The sequence below is a fragment of the Vigna umbellata genome, chromosome 1 (assembly GCF_029865625.1).
Source record: "Vigna umbellata cultivar VRB3 chromosome 1, Vumbellata_1.0, whole genome shotgun sequence".
In the NCBI taxonomy this organism is placed as follows: domain Eukaryota; kingdom Viridiplantae; phylum Streptophyta; class Magnoliopsida; order Fabales; family Fabaceae; genus Vigna; species Vigna umbellata.
In genome coordinates this window covers 46,996,385-47,015,136 of record NC_142165.1, presented here as the reverse complement: position 1 = coordinate 47,015,136, position 18,752 = coordinate 46,996,385, and the positions used below count along the sequence as shown (strand labels likewise).

Below are 18,752 nucleotides of genomic sequence, written 5' to 3'. Positions count from 1 at the left end.
CAAGGTTACATAGATGTGAGGTAGAGTTGTAAGTTTATAAAATATAACAATAAAATTAGGAGGAAAATAATATGGAAATTTCTTGACGATGATTTAAATGATTTTCTAGTAAGAGATACAAGATTTTTATCTAATATTTATCAAATATGAAATATGTTATTCTTGAACGGAGAGAATTAATAATACTGTAAGGAATATATTCACTAATATAAAAATTTTGTAATCGTAAATTCTAAATGATTCACTAATATTATGTTTAAATATTTAAATAAATATATAAAATATCAAACGAAAAAAAACAAACGCCGTCTGTGGGGATCGAACCCACGACCACGTGGTTAAAAGCCACGCGCTCTACCACTGAGCTAAGACGGCTTTGATGGAGGTTAACCTACAGTAATATACAATGCTAGGTATTTTTCTAGCGCCCTTCCTCCATTATCATCGAAACAAATGCTTTTTTAGATTCTGGTATTACTGCTGTTTCTCGTTAGATATGTTCACCAATTTCTGTTCTTAACTGTCAACAAAATATGTTTGTTATTCCAATGTTCAATTAACGCATCATCTCACTCGCAAATGTGTTGAACATCCCTTTTTTTGGAGTCAATTTGTAGTGTTCAGGAATTTTATCATTTGAGAACAATTGATCATGCACCCAACAAAGTTCAGATCAAGATACAAGAAAGTAAAAGATGAGGAGAAATTGGTTAAGAATAACCAAACCGAGTATATCTTTTGATTCAATGCTACACTTGTAGCCTCGAGCTATCATGCAACAAAACAAAACAACACAAACTATAAATTCGAAACAACATCATCATACGTAATGATAAATCATTTGAAGCACAGTAAGAACATGTACTTGCAGTTCATTGATCACTAAATTCAGACACCATACTACCAATGTTTCAAGTCTTTCATAACACATTCATAAACAATTTGGCAAGCCGTGATTATAATTTGCACAACACTGCAGTAAAATGTATAGTTAACAGCTTCCTAGAAGAAACAATCCAACCATTATTTACCAATGAATTACAAAAGCAAACAAATACTTAACAACCAGCAATTCCAAACCATGATAAGATCAAACTAACATTGTAGAAGCCAAACAATAATAGAAAGAGAAAATGGAACCCTACATGGAAGCAACACAGAAAATTCATTCCTACACCGAAATTAAACATGTCCAAAACCATTTCAATTGATTGCACTATTGAAACCAAAATCAGCTTATCTCAACATCAAATTCCGATAAATGAACATACCAAGACTCAATCACACATAAAAGGAACAATGCTGAGACTCGGATCAAATTTCCTCATCCCCATTTTTCAAATTCGATACATCAACAATCCCAACCCTTTCACTCTCCGGCAAAACCGACCAATTCGGAGACTGCACCGCCCGCAGCCACCGGAAATCATCCACATTTTCCCAATTCCCGGTCTCGGTGTCGAGACCGGCGCTGCGAAGATCCTCCTCGATCCCTGAGTAACTCAAACAATACGGCGCAAACCTCACGCCGTTACTGTCCTCAATTATTGGCTTACTCCTAACCCTAAGGTAGAAATCGCTTTTTCTGGCAGAGTGAATCCGAATCTGATGAGACGCCATCACGAAGACGCAACCCTCAGCTTCCTCAATAAGAACAGAGCCAGTCACGGGCCCCACGTAAACCCTACAATTCTTCAACCGGTGTACAAAAAGCGCCCTAACGGAACCTATTATCCTCACTTCGCAGGAATCGAGATCCGAAACGGCGAATTCCCCTACCTCGGAGCCCCTGAACTCGGCGACTAAAACCTCACCAACTTTGTTTCTGAAGCCGGGAGATTCGCGCGTGGCGAGGCGCGTGTCGGGAATGGAGGGTTGAGGGGGTTGTTTGGGTTGCGGAATGGCGGTGTCCTTGGGGTCCTTCTTGGTGGGTTTATTCTTGAAGGAGAATCTGGTTTTGGGGATGAGTTGGTTGGTGAGGTTTTGGAGGGATTGTCTTAGGTCGGAGACGGTTTTGAGGGAGGTTCGGACGTCGTAAGAGGGTAGGAGGTAGGAGTTTTGGGCGACGAGTTTTTCCAAATCGGAGATTGATTCGGAGATGTTCTGGAAATGGAGTTTGAGGTTTGGTGGATCGGAGGAAAGAGATTGGGATTGTTGGAGTTGGAACTCTATGGAGGTTTTCAGTTGGGAGAAGTGTGAGAGGACGGAGGAGGTAGATTCTGTTGAAGATTCGGGCTTTGTTGAACGGCTTTGGGGGCGCTTCGAAAGCCTTTCCACCATTGCTAAGTGCTTCTTCTGTTTCTCTGTTTCGTCTTCCATGGAGGATGACTGTTCGTCTTTCTGGGATTCCTCAAACTCAATTCATAGTACATTCATGGTGTTCAGATTCAGACTTCATTTTTCATTATCAGACTTTTCCAAACAATGAATAAGTAGTTCATTTTTTGATACGTTAACTTTAATTTATTCATTTTTTTTCCTGCCATGGTATTGATTTAAACTGTTGCCATTCATTTATTTGATTATAGTTTTAATTTAAATACAAAACCTTTTCATATTCTTATCTAAACAGAAACATTCCTCGTGCATCCTACAATTCTTTTAGGTCTTGTTCACGTGGATTTGTGAGAGAATAATTGAGGGGATTTGAGAGAATTTGAAAATAATTTTTTTTGTTGATTATTTGAATGAATTTGGAGGTAAATGAGATTAGATTTGGAAGTAAATTTTTTTAATCTGTCACGTCAATCAAATCCTACACTAATTCTGAGAATCTTTACTTCCAAATTCATTCTCACTTACCTCCAAATTGACTCAAATAAATAACAAAAAAATTTATTTTCAAATCCTCTCAAATCCCCTCAATTACTCTCCCTCAAATCCACTCAAGTGAAGAAGGTCTTCGTTTTATAATTAGTATCTTTAAAATCATTCAAAAAATTATTTGTATTCGTCGATTGTATAAAATTTTCCATATCCTAGATAATCACAATTTCTTCTTCGTAATTAAGTTAATTTTCAGTCACATGATGTGACATTTTATGTTCAAAAGAAAAGTTGTATTTAGAAAACAAATTTTTATAATAAAAAAAAGAAAAAATGTGTGTGAGATCTAATAAATTAGAGTAATACATTATTATCGGATAAACTATTGGATTAATTGTTTTATGAATATCAAATTTTGTTATAAATGAGTACTTTACTAGTTATTTTATCACTTGTTTGGTTATATAGAGGATAAAATATGTCAATTGTTTGGTTACATAGAAAAATTAGAATAAAATTTGTGTTTTTTAAGAGATTTAGAAGTAAAAATAAATTATATAGAAATGAAGTTTGTAATTAATTTGACTTATAGACAAATGAAAAAAACTTAATAAATTAAAATATAAGATTATTATTTTACTTTTATAGTAAAAATTAATATATTATTATTATTATATAAACCAAACATATATTAATACCAACCTATAAATTTCTTATCAGAAATTAAGAAGTTATATATTAACAAAGTACATTTATTTGAATACAATGGTAAATAATGTGGGAAAATAATAAATTATAACTGTAACCAAATATGTTTGACATAGACTGCATCAATTTAGTGAATGGAAGAGTTTGAAGAAACACACAGCACTAAAATCCAATGCAAACGACTTAATGAAAATAGAGGTTTGTTGAAATTGTGAGACCCTGAAAATTTACTCTGTAAATTACCTGTCATATCACCATTAATGCACACCACAATCCATGCTTATCTCATTTTAAAACCCATTTCCAAATCTGATAAACCCTCTGCTGTGCACTGAAACCGAGTCACATCATTCTCTGCAACATTAAAAACGCACATGGCTTCACATGTACACCCGCCACGTGTTGCAGAAGAAGTTTCCAGTTCAGAATTTAGTGTGCAGGTGTCAGCTTGGGATACGTTCGCTCAAACGAACATGAATTTAACAAAACTGGATTTTCTAGAATTCTCTCTCTTACCTGCACCACTCATCCTCTTCCTCAGAACCCAAACCCTTCATCTTCTCCAACTTCTCTCATAAACCAGTAAACTTTTCTCTACTGTAACTCACCAAGCTTTCTCCAAATTCCATTTCAGAACCGTAGGAGTGTTCGTCCAGCTGTGATCGTCACTTTGGACCGAACAGAATTAGATTCTAAGCTGGTAAGTTCCTTTCGCTAGCAGTTCGTCCGTTAGAGTTTCATTCGAAACCATGTCCTCGGTTCATGCATGAACTATTTTTAAGTAATCTCTGATTTTGATGTTTAGATCAAGTGAAGATAGTTAGTGAAACTGAGGGTAGAAAGTCTAAGAGACAAATCAAATCTTTGCTGTTGAACGAACCCTGCTATCCAGGTAAGGGAAGCTTATATGTTTAATTTATACTTGCATGTTGTGTAATCTGGATTGCATGTATGATGTTTGAGCTGTATGGACGATCACTGTTATGCAATCTGGTTTCTGATTTTGATTGATCTGCATGATGGTTTGATACGTATGAAAAATGGATGTTTTGTTGTATGAAGTAAATCTGAATATTGATGTTGAATATGAAGTTACTGGAATGAAATTTTAAAGTTCATAAATTTGAGAATCCTATGAATTATAAAGTATAAAGTTTAAATGTTGAAATCTGGAAAATTTGCTAAGGTTGAGAAATCTGAAATTTTATTCATCCCCATTGATAAAAGACGCTCGTCACTGTACGGTCTTAGACCGTTCGGTTTTCCTTAAAATCACTTAGAATGGAAATCTTTCATTTGGAAAGAATTCTGCTCGAGAACGAGCGTCCCCATTTGAATCTCTGAGCGTTCGTTCAGCTCAGCTGTTTTTAAATATTTAAAACTTTATAAATACGTAACGCTCGGTCTTTAACCGAAGCGTTCGCCCTTATAGCGTTCGGCCTTCTGTCAAACGTTCGCCCTTATAGCGTTCGGTCTTTTACTGAACGTTCGTCCTTAATATCGTTCGGTCTTATGTCGGACGATAGTTCTAAATGACGCTCGGTCTAATACCGAAGCGTTCGTCTTAAACAGCGCTCGGTCTGATACCGAAGCGTTCGTCCTAAACAGCGCTCGGTCTGATACCGAAGCGTTCGTTCAAAATAGCGTTCGTTCCAACATTTGAATATTTATCCTCTTACGTTCGTTCAAATACTGGCATCAGTTCATTTAATTGGTCAAACAGAGAGTTACGTCCGTCCACCCAGTACTGTATTTGAACGTTCGTCCTATTTTCTTCAAAGGACTGAACGTTCGTCCTTTTGTACTCTTAAAGTTAAAGATGAGATTGATTATGAATTATGATAAATTACAGTGCGAACGTTATATTAAGTGATTTTATGATTATGGAATTTGAACGAGCGTTCCAAGGAGGAACGTCTCAGATATGTTAAATATTAAATTGGTAAAGTATGACTGTGGTTAGCTAATGCTGGCTTGGTCCATCCTGATATTCCGTGATACTCATCTTCACGTAGAAGGGGGTAGTCATGTGTGGGAATGGCAGGAGGTTCTATTCCTTAGGGGTACTTTGGATAGGGCTAACCTCGAGTGGCAGCTGTTGAGTGTATCCCAGTTACTACATCACTCGGGTGCAAGGACGCCTGTAGCTACATGGTTCATACAGTCCGGACGGTCGTCTATTATATACTTATAAATTACTATGATGGATTATGTTAAATTGTATGTTGTGCGTATGCATTGAAATGTTGAATGTGTATGTTGGATGTATGAATTAAATATTATAAGCTTACCCTTTCGTTTTCCTTGTGTTGTCAATTGTCCATGTACGTTCGTCTTGTCTTGCAATGATCATCCGTGTGGATGTGAGCAGATGGGGGTGCATCTCTTGAAGAAATGCTGGAAGAAGAAAATTTAGAAAATGCAAATCTGGTGGAAGTGGAAGTAAAGGCCGAGCCTTAGAGCGCTCGTTAGTTTAGTACTGTAAATGTTAGAGTAGTTTGAACGTTCGGCTAAGTATTTTGTAAAGCCGTTCGTCCTAATTATCTCTGTTTCTGTTTGAGCGTACGCTATTTTTTTTTTTTATTCAAGCCGTTCGGCTTTTGAACTCTGCTTTATTAATGTAAAGACTGTTTGCTGTTTACTGTTAATTGTAATTAATTCTCAATTATGGTAATTACTATATTTTGGGATGTTACATTAGTGGTATCAGAGCAGTTTTGTTCTTTAAGGACACGTAGGGTTATGAGTACATTATGTTTTCGTTGTGTGCTTATTACGTGTTTGATGAATTATTGTTCATTTAACTCTTGAACAATTCTAACGCTCGTTTTCTGATGAACTAGAGAACCTATGGCGCCTAGACTTCCTCCTCCCCCACAGCCGAATGATACTGACGCGTCCAACAACGCTAGGCTGTTGGAATCCGTGATAGATAGGTTGCAACAGCAGAATAATACTCTGATGGAACAGAACGCCATGCAGAGTATGGAGGCCGCTCGCGCCAGTTCGGAAGCCACGCAGAGGCAACTGATGGATATTCTTGCTGCTACCAGAGGCACGCCAGGAGCGTCCTCTTCCAATGCCACCCAGCCCACTACGGAATGGAGTTTGGAAAGTTTTCTGCAACACCATCCTGCCAAGTTCAATGGAAAGGGATTTCCGGATGAAGCGGATCAATGGCTAAGGGACATGGAGAGGATTTATGATGCCAAAAGGTGCCCAGACGACAATCGTTTGGCATTTACAGAATATTTATTAACTGGTGAAGCTAGTCACTGGTGGGCGAGCGCTAGAGCCATTCTAACGGACGCTCAACAGCAGATTACTTGGGAAGTTTTCAGAAACAAGTTCTATGAAGAGTACTTCCCTGACAGCGTCCGCTTTGCCAAAGAAGTTGAATTTCTGCAGCTCGTCCAAGGAGGTATGTCCGTCTCCGAGTATACCAACAAATTCAAACACCTTGTCAGATTCTATACCATGGCTACAAGTGAAGAATGGCAATGCCGAAAGTTTGAGAACGGGCTGAGAAGTGACTTGAAGGTATTGATTTCAAGCTTGTGCATACGAACGTTTTCTGCCATGGTTGAGAGGGCCAAGGTGTTGGAGAAGAACATGGCAGAGGCGGAAAAGCACAAGAAGCAACAACAGGGTGTAAGGGGACCAATCGTAACAAGGAATAATACCAGTCAGAAGAGATTCCCTTACGCTCGTCCAAATCAGCTCACGAACACAAGCGGATCGCAAGCATTGGTTCCTGCTGGACAGTATGGGCAGCAAGGTGGTATTACTTGTTTTCAGTGTGGAGGGTCGCATTACCGTTCGTCATGCCCTCAGTTGGTGGGTGGAAAACATTGCACTCGTTGCGGAAGGAATGGGCATGTGGCGAACGAGTGCAACTCTGGAGGACGAGCAGTAATGAGACCACCAAATGCTGGAAGGAATCAGCCGAGAGGGGGACGAGCTCAAGCAGTGGGTCGAGTGTATGCAATCACTGGAGCAGAAGCAGCAAGCGCAGGTAATCTTATAATTGGTGAATGCTTGCTGTATGGAATGTCATGTCATGTGTTGTTTGACTCTGGGGCGACGCACTCCTTCATCTCGAAGGCGTGTGTTGAAAAGCTGGGAATAGTGGAGAGAGATATGCAGTTCGACTTGCTGGTATCAACACCAGCGGCTGGAGAGCTTAGGACATCTACCGTATGCATTAGATGTCCTATTGTGGTTGAGGGGCATAATTATAAGGTGAACTTGATCTGTTTACCTTTGAAGGACTTGGAAATAATTCTAGGCATGGATTGGTTGGCTACCAACCATATTATCTTAGATTGTGGCAAGAAAGAGTTAGTATTTCCTGCAGAAGATGAAGAATGCTTGGGAGTGACGCTCGGTAAATTAAAAGAAGACATTATGGAGGGCGCTGCTTGTTTCCTCATCATGACGCATGAAGACCAAGAGCTGGGAAAGTTGAGGCAAGAACGAACGTCCGTTATTGGCAGTAAAGAACGAACGTCCGTTATTGGCAGTAAGGAACGAACGTCCATTTTGGGGGAGTTTCAGGACGTTTTTCCAGAGGAAATACCTGGGTTACCTCCTGCTCGGGAAGTTGAATTCACCATTGATTTGGTGACGACAGCCGCACCTATCTCAGTTCAACCATACCGGATGGCGCCTGCAGAGTTGGTTGAACTTAAAAAGCAGATCGAAGAGTTGATGGAGAAGCAGTTTATTAGACCGAGCGTATCACCATGGGGAGCGCCTGTGCTCTTGGTGAAAAAGAAGGATGGCAGCTCTCGGTTGTGCATAGATTACAGACAATTGAACAAGCTGACCATCAAAAACAAGTACCCGTTGCCAAGGATTGATGATTTGTTGGATCAACTGCATGGGGCAACGGTATTTTCAAAGATAGACTTACGTTCGGGATATCATCAGATTAGGGTGAAAGAGGACGACATTCAGAAGACAGCGTTTAGGTCTCGTTATGGACACTACGAGTATGTAGTGATGCCATTTGGAGTGACGAACGCTCCTGCAGTGTTCATGGATTATATGAACCGCATATTCAGACCTTACTTGGACAAGTTTGTGGTCATTTTCATAGATGATATTCTCATCTACTCTAAGACACAAGCCGAGCATGAAGAACACTTGAGGGCAGTGCTGAGCGTGTTGAGAGAAAAGGAGTTGTATGCAAAACTGTCCAAGTGTGAATTTTGGATGAAGGAGGTACAGTTTTTGGGCCATGTGGTCTCGGCTGAAGGTATTTCAGTGGATCCTTCTAAGGTGAGAGCAGTGTTGGATTGGAAGAGCCCGCGTTCGGTCACAGAAGTGAGAAGTTTCGTTGGGCTTGCGGGCTACTACAGACGCTTCATAGAGGGATTCGCCAAGATAGTGGCTCCGCTTACCCAATTGACTAGAAAGGATCAGCCGTTCGCCTGGACTGATCTGTGTGAGGAGCGTTTCCAGGAGTTAAAGGAAAAACTGACGAGCGCTCCAGTTTTGATAATTCCAGACACGACCAAGCCCTTTGAAGTGTACTGTGACGCGTCCCATCAAGGGTTGGGCTGTGTGCTTATGCAAGAGAGACGAGCGGTAGCATACGCGTCTCGTCAGTTGAAGATTCATGAACGCAACTATCCAACGCACGACCTGGAATTGGCAGCGGTCGTTTTTGCACTGAAGATTTGGAGGCATTATCTTTACGGATCAACATTCCAAGTCTTCAGTGATCACAAGAGCCTCAAATATTTATTTGATCAAAAGGAGTTGAACATGAGGCAGAGACGTTGGTTGGAGTTCTTAAAAGACTATGAATTTGAGTTGCTTTATCACCCTGGAAAGGCCAATGTAGTGGCGGATGCTCTAAGCAGGAAGGCAGTGCATGTATCGTTGATGATGGTGAAAGAGCTTGGTTTGGTTGAAAGTTTTAGAGATCTAAGGTTGCAGTTTGAGTTGGAGCCGAACAGCATTAAGTGCTGTAACCTTAGAATATCTAGCAACATCTTTGATCGGATTAGAATGAAGCAACGAGAGGATGAAGAGCTGGTGAAGATCTTTAGCGCGCTCGGTTCAGAACAAGCCAAAGAGTTCAATGCTGGGACGGACGGCCTACTGCGTTACATGGGTAGGACGTGCGTTCCCAATGATGGCGAACTGAAGCGGATCATATTGGAGGAAGCACATCACAGTCGTCTTAGCATACACCCCGGTATGACTAAGATGTACCAAGATCTTAGACGCTCGTTCTGGTGGCCTGGAATGAAGAGTGATGTCGCTCGTTTTGTGGCATCTTGTTTGACCTGTCAACGTGCAAAGGCTGAACACCAACGACCAGGCGGCTTGCTTCAACCATTGGAAATTCCAGAGTGGAAGTGGGACAGCATTTCTATGGATTTCGTGACCCATCTACCACGTACGGTTCGAAATCATGATTCAATCTGGGTAATCGTGGACAGATTAACAAAGAGCGCCCACTTCCTAGCAATAAATTTGAAGATGTCAATGACGAATTTGGCTAAGTTGTACATCAAGGAGATCGTTCGTCTTCATGGAGTGCCTTCAAGCATAATTTCTGACCGAGACACGAGATTCACATCTCGGTTTTGGCAATCTTTACAAGGCGAGTTAGGAAGCAAGTTGCAGATGAGTTCAGCTTATCATCCGCAAACGGACGGCCAGTCTGAAAGAACCATCCAGACGTTGGAAGATTTACTAAGGACGTGCGTCCTAGATCATTTGGGCGCCTGGGATGAAGTACTGCCGCTAGTGGAGTTCACGTACAACAACAGTTTTCAAGCTAGCATTGGTATGGCGCCGTTTGAAGCTCTCTATGGAAGGAAATGCCGAACGCCACTTTGCTGGTTCCAGGAAGGAGAGAACGTGCTAACTGGACCTGAGCTCATCCAGCAAACGACTGACAAAGTGAAGTTGATCCAGGAGAGATTGAAGACGTCCCTGAGCAGGCAAAAATCTTATGCGGATAGAAGAAGGAGGCCATTGGAGTTTGCTGCAGGAGATCACGTATTCTTGAGACTCAACCCAATTACTGGGGTGGGCAGAGTCGTTCGTCCAAAGAAGCTGTCGCCAAAGTTCATAGGACCGTACCAGATTTTGAAGAAAATTGGACCAGTAGCTTATGAATTAGCATTGCCACCTCAACTATCAAATCTGCATCCGGTCTTCCATGTGTCTCAACTCAGGAAGTATATAGCCAACCCCTCTCATGTCTTAGAACTGGAAGACATTCATCTACAACCGGACCGAACGCTGGAGTTACAACCAATATGTATTGAAGGCGTTCGCACCAAGCTACACAAGAGAAAAGACGTTCGTTTGGTGAAGGTAGTGTGGGACGCTAAGACTGGTGACTCCACTTGGGAAGTAGAGAGTGCGATGAGAGACTTGTATCCACACCTATTCACGGGTAAGTTTTAAATTTTCGAGGACGAAAATTTTTGTAGTTAAGGAGAATGTGAGACCCTGAAAATTTACTCTGTAAATTACCTGTCATATCACCATTAATGCACACCACAATCCATGCTTATCTCATTTTAAAACCCATTTCCAAATCTGATAAACCCTCTGCTGTGCACTGAAACCGAGTCACATCATTCTCTGCAACATTAAAAACGCACATGGCTTCACATGTACACCCGCCACGTGTTGCAGAAGAAGTTTCCAGTTCAGAATTTAGTGTGCAGGTGTCAGCTTGGGATACGTTCGCTCAAACGAACATGAATTTAACAAAACTGGATTTTCTAGAATTCTCTCTCTTACCTGCACCACTCATCCTCTTCCTCAGAACCCAAACCCTTCATCTTCTCCAACTTCTCTCATAAACCAGTAAACTTTTCTCTACTGTAACTCACCAAGCTTTCTCCAAATTCCATTTCAGAACCGTAGGAGTGTTCGTCCAGCTGTGATCGTCACTTTGGACCGAACAGAATTAGATTCTAAGCTGGTAAGTTCCTTTCGCTAGCAGTTCGTCCGTTAGAGTTTCATTCGAAACCATGTCCTCGGTTCATGCATGAACTATTTTTAAGTAATCTCTGATTTTGATGTTTAGATCAAGTGAAGATAGTTAGTGAAACTGAGGGTAGAAAGTCTAAGAGACAAATCAAATCTTTGCTGTTGAACGAACCCTGCTATCCAGGTAAGGGAAGCTTATATGTTTAATTTATACTTGCATGTTGTGTAATCTGGATTGCATGTATGATGTTTGAGCTGTATGGACGATCACTGTTATGCAATCTGGTTTCTGATTTTGATTGATCTGCATGATGGTTTGATACGTATGAAAAATGGATGTTTTGTTGTATGAAGTAAATCTGAATATTGATGTTGAATATGAAGTTACTGGAATGAAATTTTAAAGTTCATAAATTTGAGAATCCTATGAATTATAAAGTATAAAGTTTAAATGTTGAAATCTGGAAAATTTGCTAAGGTTGAGAAATCTGAAATTTTATTCATCCCCATTGATAAAAGACGCTCGTCACTGTACGGTCTTAGACCGTTCGGTTTTCCTTAAAATCACTTAGAATGGAAATCTTTCATTTGGAAAGAATTCTGCTCGAGAACGAGCGTCCCCATTTGAATCTCTGAGCGTTCGTTCAGCTCAGCTGTTTTTAAATATTTAAAACTTTATAAATACGTAACGCTCGGTCTTTAACCGAAGCGTTCGCCCTTATAGCGTTCGGCCTTCTGTCGAACGTTCGCCCTTATAGCGTTCGGTCTTTTACTGAACGTTCGTCCTTAATATTGTTCGGTCTTATGTCGGACGATAGTTCTAAATGACGCTCGGTCTAATACCGAAGCGTTCGTCTTAAACAGCGCTCGGTCTGATACCGAAGCGTTCGTCCTAAACAGCGCTCGGTCTGATACCGAAGCGTTCGTTCAAAATAGCGTTCGTTCCAACATTTGAATATTTATCCTCTTACGTTCGTTCAAATACTGGCATCAGTTCATTTAATTGGTCAAACAGAGAGTTACGTCCGTCCACCCAGTACTGTATTTGAACGTTCGTCCTATTTTCTTCAAAGGACTGAACGTTCGTCCTTTTGTACTCTTAAAGTTAAAGATGAGATTGATTATGAATTATGATAAATTACAGTGCGAACGTTATATTAAGTGATTTTATGATTATGGAATTTGAACGAGCGTTCCAAGGAGGAACGTCTCAGATATGTTAAATATTAAATTGGTAAAGTATGACTGTGGTTAGCTAATGCTGGCTTGGTCCATCCTGATATTCCGTGATACTCATCTTCACGTAGAAGGGGGTAGTCATGTGTGGGAATGGCAGGAGGTTCTATTCCTTAGGGGTACTTTGGATAGGGCTAACCTCGAGTGGCAGCTGTTGAGTGTATCCCAGTTACTACATCACTCGGGTGCAAGGACGCCTGTAGCTACATGGTTCATACAGTCCGGACGGTCGTCTATTATATACTTATAAATTACTATGATGGATTATGTTAAATTGTATGTTGTGCGTATGCATTGAAATGTTGAATGTGTATGTTGGATGTATGAATTAAATATTATAAGCTTACCCTTTCGTTTTCCTTGTGTTGTCAATTGTCCATGTACGTTCGTCTTGTCTTGCAATGATCATCCGTGTGGATGTGAGCAGATGGGGGTGCATCTCTTGAAGAAATGCTGGAAGAAGAAAATTTAGAAAATGCAAATCTGGTGGAAGTGGAAGTAAAGGCCGAGCCTTAGAGCGCTCGTTAGTTTAGTACTGTAAATGTTAGAGTAGTTTGAACGTTCGGCTAAGTATTTTGTAAAGCCGTTCGTCCTAATTATCTCTGTTTCTGTTTGAGCGTACGCTATTATTTTTTTTATTCAAGCCGTTCGGCTTTTGAACTCTGCTTTATTAATGTAAAGACTGTTTGCTGTTTACTGTTAATTGTAATTAATTCTCAATTATGGTAATTACTATATTTTGGGATGTTACAGAAATCATAATATCCTTATTTTACAACTTACTTTAATTGATTTGATTTTGTCATTTTAGACTTAAAACTCACTTTTTTTTTAATATGATATTAAAGTTATAAGTTAAAATCTATCATAGTAAAATTAGTCATTTATTTGATATATTGTGTCAATCATTATTAAAAAATTTATTATTGATTAAATCAATTTTTTTTACCGTTATCAGATTACCTATTAATATCTTGTTTCTGACATATTGTGTCACTTGTTATTAAAAAATTTATTATTTATTAGATATATTCTTTTACCGGACTACATATTAATATATAGTTTCACACACGATAGATATATATATATATATATATATATATATATATATATATATATATATATAAAAGAAAAGTATATTAGAATTCCCACGTTGACGAGTAACAAAATCAATTTAAAATATATAAATGAATGTAAATCTTACTTTAAAAATCATACTGTTTCAGTAGGGATGTGGAGACCGAGATACAAACCTAACAAAACTGGACTGCTTCTTCCTGTAATGCCTGTTACGAAGCTTCCTCCCTCTCTCTACGCTCTGTTCTTTGGGAAAAGGTGGGCTGGGTACCTGCAAAGGCACTCCGACGCTCAAGTCAAGATAGGGATATCTGATTAATCTTCAGAATAAGAATCTATTGATTTCTCCTAGGGGAAAAAACGTACCTTTTTTTTGGTGTGCTTTGTATATTTAAAACAGTCAAATAAATCGTTACCTGCAAATCCGGACTGTTACTGAAGTGGATTATTTGGAAGTTGTAACTGCTAGATCGTGTATTGACACTGAGTCAACTACTTCCGTGATTCGTGGCGTTGGTTAGCTCGTATGTGTAACTGCTTATCCGTAACCGCTAAACCGCCTACTACGATATTGCGTTCCGTATGTCGATCGTCCTGTGTGTCGATATGGAAGGTCGACATGTCGTGCGAGCACTACATGTCGTGACACTACTGTTTGGTTGTCGAGCACCACTGTTTGGTTGTCGAGCACCTAGTGGTCGACGACAATATGTGCTCGCACGACACTACGACCTTGAGAAGATCTTGCATTGGTTTCACTGTCGCCAGGTCGTCCAGGTTACTGGTCGACCATTGGAGGATCAGGTATCCTATAGTACATGCCCCCCGAGTCTGAGTAATTGAGCATAGCTTTAGCGGGCGAATTTACGAAAGGACGTTGAGTGTTGTTTCATAGGGAGAATGATACGCACCGTTTTGACGTTACGTTTTTTTATGGTTTTCCCGCTCTTTTAGGGAAGCGAGGGGACGCGAATTGGTAGCCCTTGGATTAAAAAGAATCCTGCGGCGCCAGACGATTAAACGCTCTGCCTTCTTCAACACGATTCAGGAAGGAGTTTGTCACTTTTGCAGAAGAACAGAGATTGATAGTGTGCATCGAGAGTGAGATTGTTTCCCCTCCATCATCATTGCTTACGCTGCTGCAAGTATCTACCAGGTAACCCTAAAATCTCCTTCGTCTTAGTGTATTTACTGCTGACCATGGAAGAAAGGGGGCATAATACCGGTGACAATACGCCGGGGCCGTCATCAACGGCGGAATGCCCCGAAGTCACCACTATACCTTATGGTGATGAAGCGTTTGTATATGGGAACGTGTATAGTGAGGGTCCAGGGGGGCGCGTAGTGTCTCCGATTAGCGGGGATGAGTACGATTGGGCGGCGCGTGAGGTAAAAGGACTTATGAATCAGTTCAGGAGTAGAGCAGTCATAGCAAACTGGATTGAAAATAGCTGTATTTTGAGGGCTTTAGGGTATCAAACCTGTATTAGGTTAATAGCCTGCCGAGACGATGAGAGGGTATGCTATGGTGGGGAGAATGCTTCCACTGAATTTTTCTACTGTTATGCCTCACTGTTCTACGATCTGTATCTGAGATTACCTTTCACTGCCTTTCAAATGGATGTTTTGCGCACCCTAAACGTCGCACCAAGTCAGTTGCATCCCAACAGCTGGGGGTATGTGCAGGCTTTTGCCGTAGTGTGTCGGGCGTTAGCAATTAGGCCCACTGCAAGTTTGTTTCTATATTTCTTTAGATGTCGACCGGTGGCCACGAAGGGATGGGTGTCATTGATTTCTGAGCCGGGTAATGCGCTGTTAGAGCTTTACCTGCAGTCATATAGGAATTTTAAAGAGAAGTTCTTTAAGGTGTCGATCACCGATATCGGTCGGAGGTATTTTTTCGATGGCGAGGGGAATCCCCGATTCCCCCTTTATTGGACGCAGGACCCGCTGAGGTTCACCTCTTGGCCGGAAGATAAGATGACGATTGAAGAGTTAGAGGCGTTGAGTGTGTTGACCTCATTGCCACGCCCCTTTTCTTCCCGTCAGCTTATAAATTGCCTCGAGTTCGACGACGCGGAGGCGAGGGTGTTTGGTATGTGTCTTTGCTTATTATTTTTGTAAATTGCTTTGTTGTGGTTGACCGTGCTGGGTTGTCCTTTGTTTTGCAGAGATAATGGGAAGAAAGGGCAGCGGTATAAATTGGTTTCAGTCTATTGGCAATGAAAGGGCGGAAGGTAACCGCCCAGGGCCATCCGCGGGACGTGCTGGTGGTCAACAACATACACCAGCCCAAACAGCTGAGCCAGCTCCCGTTGTACTGTCGGTGTCGCCTGATGAGGCGGTGGTGGTTGAAGAACAACTGAAAAGGAAGAGAAAAGTGAAGGCTGTTGGGACCAGCGGCGAGGCAGCAAAGAAGAGAAAAGAGGGGTTTGGGGAGACAGAGCGTCCCCTCCCACTCGGCGTATGGGATCCTGCTTTTACCATGGGTCATAAGGTTGAGCTGAACATGGACAGCTCGGAAAAGAAAGTTGTGGAGAACATGAGTGAGCAAGAAATAGCCGATACCATGTTGGAAATGACGACACGAGCGCAAATGTTGGCTTGGCATTTGGCCTATGCTTCCGACAGAGGTAAGCTCCGAGTTGAACTAGAGAAGACACGGAAGCAGCTGAAAGAAATCACCGAGGTTCATGCGGTATGCGACGCAAAGCAGAAGCGTTCAGAGCAACTCTTGAGAGAGGCTGAAGTGCTGTTGAATGACTCTCGGGATGCTGGCCTGGCCTTGAGAAAAGAGCGTGATCAAATGTCGAGCGATTTGGAGCAGGCTAAGAAGGTGGTGGCGACAGTGGCCAAAGAGAGGGACGACTGGCGAGCAGAGGCCCTAGATAGTAAAGAGCTAGTGGAAGAGCTGAAGGATGCTATAATGATTGAACATACCAGGGGCTTTCGAAAGGCTATAAGGCAGGTCGGCCATTTGCTCGAGGTGTCGACTGAAGGGGTGGCGTTCGACATTCAAAAGGATGTGCATGAAGGCCAAATGAAACCTCTGAATGAGATTCCTGAGGACGCCTTCCTAGAAGCGGAGGAGGATGAAGAGGCGGCTGCCAACGATAAGCAAGATGAAGTCGTCGTGGAGGCGGTTGGAGACGCTGCTGATGGCGCTCCTAACATTGTAATAGATTAGAATTTATCATTAGAATGTACATATGAACATAAACTTTATGCTTGACTGTGAAACTTTAAAATTTAGAACTCTGTGAATATTTGATGTTGAAGCAGGATTTGTTGAACTTTGTGAATGTTGAGCGTTTAACTTTGCTGATTTTGCGATTTATTTGTCGTAACGACCGTTGAGTATCATTGTCGAGTGTGTTGATAACGCGGTGTATGACCGTTGAGAGTGAGGTTCGAGTAGGGGAATTTTGGGTGTTCCAGGGAGAACATCTACCAGAGGGAGTGTATCCCAGGCGGACTGGGTGTTCAAGGGTGAACATCTACCAGTGGGAGTGTATCCCAAGCGGACTGGGTGTTCAAGGATGAACATCTACCAGTGAGAGTGTATCCCAATTCATTTGTGTGCAAAAGTGCCCGAGACGATGACCCTGGGACTCGACTTTGTAGAAGTTATAAATGATACTAAGTAATAATCATAAGGAAATGTACTCTAACGAAAGTAGTAATCATAATGGAAGCGGGTCTGAATAATGTTTCAAAAATAATCGACAGAAAATGAACGTTAACTAAAGTAGTATTTAAGGTGAGTGGCATTCCATGTGTTGGGAACTGGTTGTCCATCAAGGAGCTGTAGGCGATAGGCGTCGTTCGACATGTCTTCTATAATTCGAAATGGTCCTTCCCAGTTGGCTGCAAGCTTGCCGTAGGCTCGGTTCTTCCTGGCCTCTCCCCGCTTTCGCCATACGAGATCTCCACTTTTAAAGGCTCTGGGCTTGACCTTAGTGTTGTATCGGCGAGACAGCATTCGCTTCTGTGCCTCGGCACGGATGGTGGCGACCTCTCGACGCTCAGGAAGGATGTCGAGATTCATCCGCAACTGTTCTTCATTAAGTGACATATCAGTGATATTCCGCCTTAAGGAAGGCTCGCCAACTTCGAATGGGAGCATGGCATCAGTGCCGTAAGTCAGGTTAAATGGCGTGTCCCCTGTAGATCCGTGAGGAGTGCACCTGTATGCCCACAAAACCTCTGGTAGTTCTTCCACCCATAAACCTTTGGCTTCACCGAGTCGCTTCTTTAACTCTGGCAGTATGGCTTTGTTCGCGGCCTCTGCTTGGCCGTTTGTTTGAGGATGCTCGACTGAAGAGGTGACATGTTTGATGCCCAAGTTGCTAAGGAAATCTTCTAGCTTGCGCTCGATGAATTGGCGGCCGTTGTCGGTAATAATCTTCTGAGGGAGGCCGAACCGACAAATGAGGCGCTAGATGAATTTCTGCACTCGTTGGGCACTAATGACGGACAAAGGCTCGGCTTCTATCCACTTTGTGAAATAGTCGACCGCCACGAGAAGGAACTTGTTTTGCGCTTTGGCGATCGGTAATGGTCCAACTATGTCGAGGCCCCACTGAGCGAATGGCCAGGGAGACATAATACTGTGCAAATCTTCGGGAGGTGCATGGATGTCGTGACCGTGGGCCTGACAGGAGATGCATTTCTTGACGAATGTCTCACAATCTTGGTCGAGCGTGGGCCAGTAATATCCTGCGCGAAGAATGCGTGCCCTCAGTGTCCGCTTACCAGAATGAAGTCCGCATATCCCGGTATGCAATTCGCGCAGGACGTAGTCTGCCTCTTCCTCTGATATGCATTTCAACAGAGGAGTGCTATGGCCGCGACGGTATAGGTCGTCGCCTATGTATACAAAACGTGCGATGCGTTTGGAATCGGTCGTAGTAATATTCTCTCCTTTGTCTTGTTTCTCCATAAGATCTTTGATCTTCTGGCGCCAGTCTGTTATGGGTGTTGATATATTGGTGACG

At 41.8% G+C, this 18,752-nt stretch overlaps 3 protein-coding genes and 1 non-coding gene across 4 annotated transcripts; 2 read left to right on the top strand and 2 right to left on the bottom strand.

Annotated features, from left to right (window-relative positions):
* Positions 1 to 303: 303 nt before the first annotated feature.
* TRNAK-UUU (transfer RNA lysine (anticodon UUU)) lies at positions 304 to 375 on the bottom strand. Its single transcript has one exon. It is a non-coding gene; the product is annotated as a tRNA-Lys (tRNA).
* A 771-nt stretch (positions 376 to 1,146) lies between these two features.
* Positions 1,147 to 2,449, bottom strand: LOC148205516 (tubulin-folding cofactor C-like). Its single transcript, XM_088111227.1, has one exon. The coding sequence runs from the start codon at positions 2,317 to 2,319 to the stop codon at positions 1,315 to 1,317; it is 1,005 nt and encodes a 334-aa protein (XP_087967353.1). The 5' UTR covers positions 2,320 to 2,449; the 3' UTR covers positions 1,147 to 1,314.
* Positions 2,450 to 6,324: 3,875 nt separating this feature from the next.
* Positions 6,325 to 14,775, top strand: LOC148205515 (uncharacterized). The gene is made up of 9 exons (XM_088104695.1): positions 6,325 to 6,457; positions 6,539 to 7,489; positions 7,763 to 8,211; positions 8,698 to 8,970; positions 9,256 to 9,664; positions 13,908 to 14,022; positions 14,156 to 14,271; positions 14,369 to 14,559; positions 14,710 to 14,775. Exons 1-9 carry the CDS (start codon positions 6,325 to 6,327, stop codon positions 14,773 to 14,775), a joined length of 2,703 nt encoding a protein of 900 aa, XP_087960821.1.
* Positions 14,776 to 14,955: 180 nt separating this feature from the next.
* On the top strand, positions 14,956 to 16,942 carry LOC148205514 (uncharacterized). The gene is made up of 2 exons (XM_088104690.1): positions 14,956 to 15,850; positions 15,927 to 16,942. Exons 1-2 carry the CDS (start codon positions 14,956 to 14,958, stop codon positions 16,940 to 16,942), a joined length of 1,911 nt encoding a protein of 636 aa, XP_087960816.1.
* Positions 16,943 to 18,752: the final 1,810 nt, after the last annotated feature.

What these genes read in the sequence shown, in the direction of transcription:
- LOC148205516 (XM_088111227.1), bottom strand. Translation starts at nt 2,319, where the DNA reads ATGGAAGACGAAACAGAGAAACAGAAGAAGCACTTAGCAATGGTGGAA.
- LOC148205515 (XM_088104695.1), top strand. Translation starts at nt 6,325, where the DNA reads ATGGCGCCTAGACTTCCTCCTCCCCCACAGCCGAATGATACTGACGCG. An exon ending in GGAACAGAACGCCATGCAGA is followed by an intron (nt 6,458 to 6,538) that starts GTATGGAGGCCG and finishes GAGGCACGCCAG; the next exon opens with GAGCGTCCTCTTCCAATGCC. An exon ending in AGCAGAAGCAGCAAGCGCAG is followed by an intron (nt 7,490 to 7,762) that starts GTAATCTTATAA and finishes AAATAATTCTAG; the next exon opens with GCATGGATTGGTTGGCTACC.
- LOC148205514 (XM_088104690.1), top strand. Translation starts at nt 14,956, where the DNA reads ATGGAAGAAAGGGGGCATAATACCGGTGACAATACGCCGGGGCCGTCA. An exon ending in CGCGGAGGCGAGGGTGTTTG is followed by an intron (nt 15,851 to 15,926) that starts GTATGTGTCTTT and finishes TTTGTTTTGCAG; the next exon opens with AGATAATGGGAAGAAAGGGC.